Raw genomic sequence first — 12,327 nt, 5'->3', positions numbered from 1 at the left:
ACGTTTTTTTCTTTGCGTGTTGACTAAATGGACAAAAAATAAAATGATATGTCGATGTTGTTCAAAGATGTGTCACGAAAATGCTTTACCTCAGAGAAAATAATAAAACGGCTGTTTATTTATTTTGGGAGTGAATGGAGTTGTGGAAAGCTTGTTTGTTAATAAAGTTTGACCTTTTTGAATATTTTGTTGACATTCCCTTGAGCGTGGCAACATCTAGAGGTTGCATAAAGTAACTACATTCTCTACTATAGTCAAGTCGTCACATTTATTTACCGTAAATAGCCCTTAATCCCAAAAATGTCTCGAAGGACTGCACAGGATTACAATTACAAAATTGCACAATTACCTGATCTTAAACCAGCATGCACTTATAGCGCCTTATAATGGGGTGCGTCTTATGTATGGCATAAGTTTTAAAATATATCATTCATTGAAGGTGCGCCTTATAACATGGTGCGCCATATAGTGCGGAAAATACGGAATTATAATGTGAGCACTTGTTTTGTGATTACAAGCAACTACCTGATCTTGGTGTCCTCTATTTCTTTTTTAAGGTTACATTGTTCATTTGTCTTAAACCTGAATGAGTAATTGTACTTATATTTTGTTTATTCTGTCTTTTGTTTTAGCACATAATGTATTGGAGTAATCCAAAAGTATTCTACAGTAAAGTATCAAGCTACATTATTTTAAAATTTTAGTATTAGATTAACTCTGGTTTCCTCCCACATTCCAAAAACATGCATTTCAGGTGGATTGGCCGGTCCAAATTGTCCCTAGGTGTGAATGAGCGAATGAGTTGTCTGTCCCTGTGTGCCCTCTGATTGGCTGGCAACCAGTTCAGGGTGTCCCCTGCCCTCTGCCCGGAGATGGCTGGGATGGGCTCCAGAACCCCCCCCCCCCCCCCCCCCCCCCCCCCCCCCCGACCCTAATGAGGATAAGCGGTACGGCTAATGAGACGAGATGAGATGAGTATTAGGATTACTTTACTGATAATATTTTTCAACAGGTAACTAGTAGATGCATCATATTACATTTTTAGAGCAATCCACCCAACATCGTCCAGTACACAACGTGCCTTTGTACATACCAGCTCAGTAGCCTAGATGGTAAGGCGCCCGCTTTGAGACTGGGAGGTCGGTGGTTCGCGCCCCGGCCGAGTCATTCCTAAAACTTAAAAAGTGGTCGGCGGCGCCCTCTGTTGGCTGCGGCTGCATCGGCTCGCTACAACTGGTCAGGTGCAATCGACATTTCGTTCTGTGTACATTGTTACACAGAATGACAATACAAGGAAATTATTATTATTATTATTATTATTATTATAAAAATCCATGTGTAATTATTTTTGAATTCAAGATTTCAGGCTTCGTTTTTGACTGACAGCTCTAACCGCAATACCGTCGGCAAAAGTCCCGTCATGTGGACCCTGGGTGGCAAGCCATGCATAAAAATGTGGAATATAAAAGTAAAAACAGGTCACCAGTTTCAAATTGCTCGTAATATATAGTAAACTCCTGGGTTCGGACATGAATTGGTTCTGACGAGGGGCTGTCGTGGGGATCATGTAGTGAAATTGTCCTATAGCGGGGGATAGAAACTTATGGTAACATGTCCCTTTTTTGTATTACTTTATAATTGCAAGCATTGTTTTCAATGTTATCATGTTTTTGCTTCTCCCTTTATCATCATAGTGAGCCTAGGGACCGATGGAGAATTTAAAGAAAAAAATAAAGGAGTTTTACTTTCTTTGTACAATTAGAATCAATATTTATACCAAAAAGCTAAAAACAAATACATTATGTTTTTCCTACTTTTTAGAAGACTGTTTTCAGAAGAAATCTTTATTTTTTTTCTTGAAAAGTGAAAATGTCTTAAAGGGACAATGTGTAATACTTGTGCCTCCTAGTGGTGCTAAAAAAACCCTTCCATCGGTAAAAAAAACAATTATTCGAATACTAAGCAAAAAAAATCTAAAACCAATATTAATTTTTATTAAAAAAAAAAAAATCCTAGGTCGAGAATCCCCACTTAAGTCGGCGCAGTGTTCGTCCGACATCACTGGCCCTCGCTTGTACCAGACAATATAGTGCCATCTAGTGGTCAAATATTACCCAGAGTCTAAGAATATTTGACATTGTTACCAGATCCCTCATTTACACTAATAAAGTCCCTTTATGTGGCATTAAGTCCAATTTTGTTCACAATTTTAATCAGACTAAAATAACATTTGAATAGCGATGTGATGTTGGAGTCTGCAACATCAAACTGCTTTTCTTGGAAGCACTAGTTGTATAAAAGTTGGCTCAATTATTTTATTGGGGGATGATGTCAGATCACAAAATCCCTCACAAAGTTAAACAGAACCGTGGCAGAACCCCAAGCGGTTTTCTCTAAGGACCCGCAGGATCTAAGGGTCTCCTGGTTCCCGACAGCTTACGTTAGCGATGTATTGTGAACCACACAAGTGGCTCAATCAAGGCTTGTCAGGGGATGTAGTAATGGAAGTCTCCGCATCCCTTTAAGATTTATGAATAAATAAATAAATCCAGGGTTCGTACACCTTCTTCTTGGCCAAATGTAAGCATTTTTCAGGGACTTTTAAAGGCATTTTTCCAATTTCTCCAGTAGAAAAAAAATACGGTGCAAATTATATATTTCGCAGCTCCGCAAACATATCCGTGATCTACATATGTGATTCCTAATCTCGTGTGTATCAAGACATAATTTAAATGAGTAAATAGCAAATGTATCTGAACAATACGTGTGAAAATATTTTTGAGAAAAATCTCCCCCAAAACAGCATCCCCCTCCACTACGGCCCACTTGTAAAGTCCTTCCATACACCTGAGTTGGTAAACCTATAAGGCCATCCAACCTTGCCCCTCCCTACCTTTCCGACCTCCTTCACATTGCCAGGGCATCCCGCACCCTCAGCTCATCCTTCTGGGACCTATTATCATTATAAAATTATATTATTAAATTTGGGTTTTTAACCTATTGAACTTATACGTTTCAATTAAACCTCTACTTCTAGTTTTCTTATTTTATTTACTTACTTAATTAGTAGTTATAATTTTTGGGATGGTGTGAATGTGTGTTTAATTAGGAAGTCTTAAAGGTACAAATTGTTTTTCAATGGAGACCCGTATGTTTATTGTCTCCTTAATTTTCTGCACCAGTAAAGAGAAAATGTAAAAACAATATTTTATTTCAGCTGCTCTGCCCCCCAGATTTGGAACTCATTACCACCTGACCTCCCAAAATTCACCACCCTGTCCATCTTTAAATCCAGACAAAAACCCACCTCTCCAGACTTGCGTTTTCATATTAAATTGCCTAACGTGCCCCCCCCCCTCCCTTTTTTTAAAAAAAACTCTTCTTTGTTTTATTTATTTATTTATTCTTTGTTTGTTTTATTCTCATTTTATTATTGTTGATATTCTGTTTACAGCAACCTTGGGTGTCCTGTAAGGCGCTTTGACATAAAATGTATTATAATTATCATTATTGTAGAGGTGTTGAGTAAAAATGTAGCTTACAGTTTCAGTTGTAGAAAGTTCTTTCTGTTACAATTTACCACTGGGAAATGCTACCTTATTTTTTTCCATGGCCCATAATAAATGTCTATAATTGATACATATTTTGATACACATTTCATAGTGCCCAGTAGCATAAATATGTCCTCTTGGATGCGACCAGTAGGGGCAAATGCCGCTTAATAAGACAATGCCATACAAACTAATGCCAGCTTCCATTAATCACAAGAGAGGATTAAATGCAATGGCAAAGGAAGCCAACAAGTCAAGTCAAGTCAAGTCATCTTTATTTGTATAGCCCTAAATCACGAAGAGTCTCAAAGGGCTTCACAGATTATTACACTATATAACACAGACTATTTTTCAGCCGACGAGAAGAGTAGGTTATTCATATGCTATGGAGTAGAAGTGAGTTTTAAGTTTAGATTTAAACATTTCCACTGAGGTTGCAGATCGGATCTCAGGGGGAAGAGCATTCCACAGCACCAGGGCCCGGATGGAGAACGCTCTCGAACCAGCAGAACACTTCTTTGCTCTTGGGATCACCAGAAGACCGGCACTCTCAGATCGTAGGCTTCGGACCGGGACATAGGGGCAAATCAGATCTGAAAGATAAGAGGGAGCAAGTCCATGTATGATTTTGTACAATACTAAGAGAACCTTGAAGTCACATCTATGGCTAACTGGGAGCCAATGCAGGTTAGCCAAAATCGGTGTTATGTGATCGTACTTTTTTGTCCTAGTTAAAAGCCTCGCTGCGGCATTTTGTACCAGCTGAAGAGACTTGATTCTAGACTTCGGGAGGCCAGAGAGTAGTGCATTACAGTAATCGAGACGGGAGGTAATAAATGCATGAATTATAATTTCCGCATCAGACTGAGACAGTATTGAACGGATTTTAGCAATGTTACGAAGATGGAAGAAAGCGGTTCTAGTAATTTTCTTTACATGCATTTCAAAGGATAGATCAGGGTCAAATATGACACCTAAATTTTTAACTGAGTCACTCTGTGTGATGTGACATTTGTCAATGTTCACAGCAGTTTTTGAGAATAAGTCACGGCATTTAGATGGACCAATGACTAACATTTCGGTCTTTTCAGAGTTAAGACGCAAGAAATTGAGTGACATCCACTCTTTTATCTCAATGAGGCAGGCCTCTAAATTTCCACAGTTTAGTGTGGGAGATTCCTCCAACGGAAGCTATAGTTGAGTGTCGTCTGCGTAGCAGTGGAAGCTGATATTGTACTTGCGAATAATATCACCTAATGGAAGCATGTAAATGCTGAAAATAAGGGGGCCAAGCACTGAACCCTGCGGAACACCGCAGGTAACATTAAAAGGCTCAGATGTCATTTCACCAAATTTAACACAGAGAGCTTTATTTTATGCTGGTCTATCAAGTCTGCCTGCCGAAAAATTTGGCAACAATTTCAAGCATTTACAAGCACTTATCACAAAATTCCAGCACTTTTAAAAACTTGAAAAATCAACATTAAAATTCAAGCATTTTAAAGGATCTCAAGCCCCGATGCGAATTCTGTAAATCTGTCTTTTTGTTTTGCAGCTCTAGTGGGTTTCCACCTCCTGGACTCAGTGCAATGCTCAGAGGCCATCATGGCGGGTACCTCATACGAAACCCTGGAAGGAAACAACATCATGATTGGCTGTGATGGTGACAGTTTGACAGTTAACGGCATCAAGATGGTGCGCAAGAAGGACATCGTGACAACCAATGGAGTTATCCACCTCATTGACCAAGTGCTCATGCCCGATTCAGGTTTAATAATGCTTTCTGCATTTTTAGCATTTTTAGAAGCTTACAGTATGCGAAAGGAAATAATAAGGTGTTGTAAAGCTCTGGGACACGGCATATATATATATATATATATATATATATATATGGTACAGTATAATATATACAGTATATATATATATATATAGATAGATAGATAGATAGATAGATAGATAGATAGATAGATAGATAGATAGATAGATAGATACTTTATTCATCCCCGAAGGGAAATTCACATTTTTATATATATATATATATATATATATATATGCAAAGCTTATCCTAAGTAGGGTCATGGGGGTGCTGCAGCTCATCCCATGGGGACATCCTGAACATGTTCCCACACCATTTGCTGTGCACACAGAGTCAAGTGGGAGAAAACCGGAGAGCCACAGGGTAGGGTTAGGGGTTAGGGTTAAGGCTAAGGAGTTCGGGGTTAGGGTTAGTGTAAGCGGGTTGGGGTTAGGGTTAGGAGTCAGGAGTAGGGTGTATGGTTGAGGGTTAGGGTTTGTGTTAGGGGCTTAGAGTTAGGGCTAGGGTCTAGGGCAGGAGTCCCCAAACTTTTTCCTGTGAGGGCTAGAAAAAGTGTGATGATTGCCTAAATGTAAAAATGTATTGTTTTCCAGAAAGCCACAATCAAATAACCCTTTCTGGATTCTTCACATAACAAAAGTCAGAAAATAAATAACACTATTAATGAAATAAATAATAACCAAATAACCCTCTCTAGGCTCTTCACAGAAAAAAAAGCCAGGAAGTAAATAACACTATTTATGAAATAAATAATAACCAAATAATCCTCTCTGCGTTCTTCACAGAAAAAAAGTCCATGGAACATAAACTTTCTCTTGTGCCGTGCAGTCTTAACAGGTCCAAGTTCAGCTTAGTTTTCAGAGCAGAATCTTTTACTTAAATGACTCATATGAGCAGTCTCTCAAAGTTCTTGTGTTCCTTCCTTATAATCCTTTTGTAGGTTCCAGTAGGCTTGTAGACATCGTTGTTTGCAGCTCTCTCTCTCTCATCAACTTCCCTGTGAAAACCACCAAGCAAGCAGGCTGAGAAACTGAACTAAGTGATGCAGGACCTACACAGCACAACCAGTACCACTACCAGCATGGTTGTGGAAATGGATTTTATCCCAGTAGATTTTATTCTGATTATATTTGTTTATACTCAGAATGACTCATTCAAGTTAGAAAAGTGAGCTTACCTTTGTATGTTCATTAGTGTGAACTGTGGGCCTGCATCTGGCTGGTGAGAAGTTGAATGTCAGGTTCCATTCTAGTCACTGCCCGGCGTCACAAACACTGATGCAGATGCTCATCTGTCAATCTTGATCTCATTGGAGTTTTCAGCAGTTTCATGCGTGAAAAGGTTTGCTCGCAGATATACGTACTGCCAAAAAGTGTTGACATCTTCATTGCGTGGTTTCTGATGTTAGGGAACCTGTCGTTTGGGAGGGCGGCATAGAAGTCAATGAGACTGTTGGGCTTGAATTCGTCTTTCAGAAGATCACAGTTCTGTAACTGGGCCAACTCAAACTGATAAGTAGGCTGGGCTTCATCAATGTCGGCAACAAATGGGTTCTGGAAAAGACGGATTTCTTTTGCACAGTTCACAGAATCGCACACCGAACTCCGCTTTCAGCATTTCCAATGCTTCCACACTCTTTTCAGCTGGAAACGGGACCGCTGGGTTCTCTGCAGAGAGGTTTTGTGTAGCAGGGAGATGGATGAAGCTGTGCTTTTTCACTTGTCCCAAAAGCAGCTCTAGTTTTACCTCAAATGCTTTTACGTGGGAATACATGTCGCAAATGAGTTTCCCCTGGCCTTGTAGTTGCAAGTTAAAGCTGTTCAGCATTTCTGTCATGTCTGTTAAAAATGCGAGGTGCCATTTTGATTCTGGGTCCGTCAGCTCTGGCACCGTTTTGTTTTGTGAATGAAGAAATGCGTTAATTTCAGGTAGCAGCTCGTAAAAACGCCTCAAAACTCTGCCCCGGCTCAACCATCGGACCTCTGTGTAGTACAGCACATCTCCGTGCGCAGATTCCAGTTCAGACAGGAATTCTTGGAAGTGCCTGTGTTTAAGTCCCTTTGCTCTGATAAAGTTTAGGCATGACACCACAACCTTCATGACAGAATCCCACGTCAACACTTTGCAGCACAGTGCTTGCTGGTGAATTAGGCAGTGGACTTGTAGCAAAGTGGTGAGACCCCGTTCTTCCATCTCCCGGTTCATGCGTCCTATTAGACCCAGAGACATGCCCACCATACTAGGAGCCCCATCAGTTGTGATGCTGGCCAGCTTTGACCAGTCCAAGTCCAACCCTTCCATGGTTTGGTACACTTTGCCAAAAATATCCTCCCCCGTCGTAGTCCCTTTCAGACTTTGGAGTGCTACCAGCTCCTCGCACATCTCAAAGTTTGCACTAACTCCACGAATAAAAATGAGCAGCTGCGTGGTGTCCTTGCACGTCTGTGCTCTCATCCAGTGCTAATGAAAAAAATTCAAATTCTTTTGTCTTCTGCTGCAGCTGGGCATATACATTATCCCCGATTTCTTCAATGCGTCTGGTGATTGTACTCGCCGATAGACTCACGGCATTAAAGACATCTTTCTTCTCGGGACACACCTCCGCGACAGCGTTTATGCATTTCTTGACAAACTCTCCGTCAGTGAAAGGTTTACCACTGCTTGCTATCAGTTGAGCAACCCGAAAGCTGGCCTGAACAGATGACTGGCTCAGCTGAGCTTGGCGTACAAATGTATACTGCTGAGCTAACAGTCCACTTTTTAGCTTTGAGAGTTTGTCTGCTCGCATTTGGCCTTGCAAGCTATCATACTTGTCCTTGTGACGGGATTCATAGTGTCGCCGCAGATTGTATTCTTTGAATTCCGCCACCGCCTCTTGAAAGATGAGACAGACAGCCTTTTCTTTGCATTGAACAGAAAAAAAATGTTTGTCCACTGCAGGTTAAATGCCCTGCATTCTGAATCAATTTTTCTCTTACCTAATCTTTTCGCCATCATTCCGCTCTCTCTTTGAGAGGGGCGGCTTTAGGATTTTTTTTCCGGGGGTTGCCAGATAGGGGCACACACTGCAAAAGGTTGGAACAGAATGTCACGTTATAGGCGTGTGTAACGGAACACAGGTGGATGGTCTAGCTACAGCTGGTGTTACACATTTGTTATATATATATATATATATATATATATATATATATATATATATATATATATATATATATATATATATATATATATATATATATATATATATATATATATATATATATATATAATATACTTGGACTGGTCATATATATATATATATATATATATATATATATATATATATATATATATATATATATATATATATATATATATATATATATATATATATTAAATTGCATAAAAACATTAAGATGTTTCACTTACATTTGTTGTGATGTAACTTAAGCCGGTCAAGTGTAGTTGGTAGATGCAGAAGGGAGAGGAGAGAGCAAGGGCAAATTAAAAATGACAATGATTTTAAAACTGCCTCTAGTGATCATTGTTATAACCTTAAAGGATTCCTTTGCTTTATCTCCTCCTTGTGTTTGATAATAGTCCTTATTGTCAATTTGTTACAGCCATGCAATATAGTGAGGGTAGTGATTTGTTTGCCTTCTTCGTAATTCTTGATAATCACAATCTTGATTTCAGTGGGTATTATATTTTGCTTCTCCTTTTAGCATCACTGCAATTCCTGGCTGATCTGCATCTCATATGATATTAGGCAGTAGAAGACAGACATCTTCGAAACATAACTTGTCACATGCACCAACACTGCAAAGTTGGAACTTTATGTTTTGAGCGTCTTTTCGCTGAGAAAATGCCTTAAAGAGGGTCCAAACACCACAAAGTGAAAATATCCTGAGGTCACCGTATTCTGGGAGTCTGCAGTACCTATAACCATTTTTGGAGCCATCACATTAGTACAATATTAAAATTTACAAATGCATGCCAGAAATATTTGACCTGAAACAAACAAAAATTTGGACATAACCGTTTTCAAACAGATCTGGGATTTTATCTCCTTTTCAAGCCAAACAGGTGATGGAACTGGTAGGACCTTCCCAGTCCGTATTTGGTGACATGGTGTCCGAGCTTGGCCTCTCTGCTGCCATGAGGCCCGAGGCTGAGTACACACTGCTGGCCCCGCCTAACTTGGCCTTTAACGGTAAGCACCACATTGGATTTTTAAGTCCTAATATTCATTTTTTCATCATAATTTTATCTTTTGAGTCTTTAAATCTGTGCAACTAGTCAAATTAAAAGACTGGACATAAAACATAAAACATCAATTCAGAGCAATCGTCACATTGAATAAAAAAGCTCCTTCCTACCCAATTGAGCTGAGTCACCAAAGCCTTCTTTGATCTCCAGCCAGCATTTTCGATTACCCCCCAAAGGGCTTCTGAAAATCTTTTGCCATGCATCAAAATACATGACAATATTAATGACAATCAAGACAATTCTATTCTATTCAATACTTTGACTGCAGATGAGGTGATGTCCATGGATCAGCGAACGCTCAAGTTTATCCTGGAGAACCACATCCTGAAGAATAAGATCATTCTGGGACAGCTTTACAATGGGCAAACACTGGAGACCATTGGCGGAAAACTTCTGAGGGTCTTCATCTATCGCACCGTCAGTTGTCATCTTTGATAAACACAGAGCTTTAAGCAAATTAGGTCCAAGTTCTTTGTACGGTAGGGACTGGGATACACTAATAATATGTTCTGAGGTGGGGATCGCAAAGTGAAATTGCTGTATAGAAGGTTATATATACCTATTGTAATGTGTAGCTATTTTTTTCAGAAGTCCTTGTACTCAAAATAAAAATGTGAGTATTAAATATGTGTAATATATGTGGATATGAATAAATAACGTAAATGCATGTGAAAAAATATTAACATTTGTTCAGTGTGACTATAGCTGGTATATTGGGATAGAGGGTGGATTCGGGTTGGTGGCTCGAAAGTAAAATAAATTGCAAAACCTTCCCTTAAAAGGATGTCTTTAGATTTATGTGCTATAATTTCCTTATATGTAAAATTATTCATGATGACTTATTGAGGGGGGGGACTTTAGCCTTCTTCATATTTCGTGTTAATTGCAAACTCAAGTTCCATGGTTATCATGTTTTTGCTTTTCCCTTAATCATCACTAAACCATAGCTAGTAGAGTACAAATAAATACAAAATTGCATCATTAAAATTTAAAAAAAAACAAGAGATTTTAAACTGAATAAAGAATTAGAAAGGCATTGTGAGAGGGAGTGTAGCCTAAAAGCATGCTATGTCAGTGTTTTCATGATCTTTTAACACAAAACAACAGCAAACCAGCATTTTATATCAAGTCCATCAATAGCAGACAGGTATCTTAGAGATTTAACTCTTCCAATGCTAATACACGGCAATCTTCCAGGTTTTTGGCCACACAGAATAATTTGTTGTTGATGTGATATACTGTAGTGGGGAAAATGCCATCAAGAGGGGCCATCAAGAGGGGCCCGAAACATTTTTTCCACACCTTAAAGTGAAAACGTTATAAAATGGGGGCCTATATTAGTACATTGGGGAAAGGGCCATAAAGAGGGACCCTAAAACATTGTATTCCTTCCCGTGAAATTTAAATGATGTAAGGCGGGGTAACCTGTATCTATTCTTTCGTAGGCTGTGTGCATCGAGAACTCCTGCATGATCAGGGGAAGCAAAGAAGGAAGCAACGGAGCTCTCCATCTCATGAGGAGCTTCCTCAAACCAGCAGAGAAATCTGTGTTTGAGATCCTGACAGAACACGGCGGGTTCAAGTAAGTTTGTCATTTCATGCATATGATTAAATAACGGTACATAGTGTTTTTCGCAGTGGATAAGGAATATGTGCATACTTTTTGCATGTTTTTACTTTTACCATTTAGCAAATCGTTAATGCTAGTTAGGACTTGGAGCTATTGATGGCTAAGTATGTCCCTGGCACAGAATAAATCAAAATTATAAGGTATACTTTTTCACAGAAAAAAGGACCAGAAACCCACACCAAAAATAGAAATGTATTTGTTTATAAGAGATGAGGGAAAAAATGGGTGATTTAGTCTAGTTTTTAGCAGATTTTACGGCCTAATGAAGATACGGGTCGCCAGGACCCCTTAACATGGGACATGTTACCTAAAAGCTAACACAAGAAGAAGGTCAAGTATAGATTCAAACAGTTCCACTGAGGTTGCGGATCGAATTTCAGGGGCCAGAGCATTCCACAGCACCTGAGCCCGAATGGAGAATGCTCTCAAACCTGCAGAATTCTTCTTGGCTCTTGGGATCACTAGTAGACCAGCATTTTCCAAGCAAATACTCCCAGCAGTAACATAGGGGGAAATTAAATCTGAAATATATGAGAGGGCAAGTCCATGCATACTTTTGTGTATTACCAACAGAACTTAAAACATCATGTTAAACTGACAGGGAGCCACTGCAGTTCAGCGAAAATCAGGATGTTTAGATCAAACTTTCTTGTGTTAGTTAACAGCCTCACTGTAGCCTTTTGTACCAGCTGAAGGCTCTTGATTTTGGACTTCGGGAGACCGGAGAGTAGTACATTACAGTAATCAAGACGGGAAGTAACAAGCGCATTAATTAAAATCTCAACATCAGACTAGGCAAATTTTTGCAATGTTGCAAATATATATAAAGAAAAGCTGTTTTAGCAATATTAACTGGAAGGAATGATTAAAACCGTGTGCCGTGAAAAAGTATCCAATGTCACTTTTTAAAATTCAAATTTTATAAAACATTCATGAATCATTTTCTGCAAATTTTATGTCATTGTCAAGTGTCTGTGCTGTAAAAACTAGGGGTATTATAAATTATATTGTAATTAAACATACTATTCAGTGTCTTTTTATTAAATTTTTGGTAAGTGGTGTGCCGCAAATTTTTTTCAATG

At 39.0% G+C, this 12,327-nt stretch overlaps 1 protein-coding gene across 2 annotated transcripts in view; it reads left to right on the top strand.

The window, feature by feature from the left end:
- postnb (periostin, osteoblast specific factor b) overlaps positions 1-12,327 on the top strand; it is a 53,398-nt gene that overhangs the window by 23,538 nt on the left and 17,533 nt on the right. For both annotated transcript variants that reach the window (XM_088345878.1, XM_088345879.1), the window contains exons 8-11: positions 5,107-5,319; positions 9,425-9,559; positions 9,884-10,032; positions 11,061-11,197. In XM_088345878.1, coding sequence (XP_088202004.1) covers positions 5,107-5,319; positions 9,425-9,559; positions 9,884-10,032; positions 11,061-11,197 — 634 coding nt within the window. The remainder of the gene's footprint in view (positions 1-5,106; positions 5,320-9,424; positions 9,560-9,883; positions 10,033-11,060; positions 11,198-12,327) is intronic.

This window comes from Urocampus carinirostris, chromosome 10 (assembly GCF_059441175.1).
Source record: "Urocampus carinirostris isolate Australia breed hairy pipefish chromosome 10, RoL_Ucar_1.0, whole genome shotgun sequence".
NCBI lineage: Eukaryota > Metazoa > Chordata > Actinopteri > Syngnathiformes > Syngnathidae > Urocampus > Urocampus carinirostris.
Note: the sequence above shows the minus strand (reverse complement) of the source record. Positions and strands in the feature narration are given on the sequence as shown.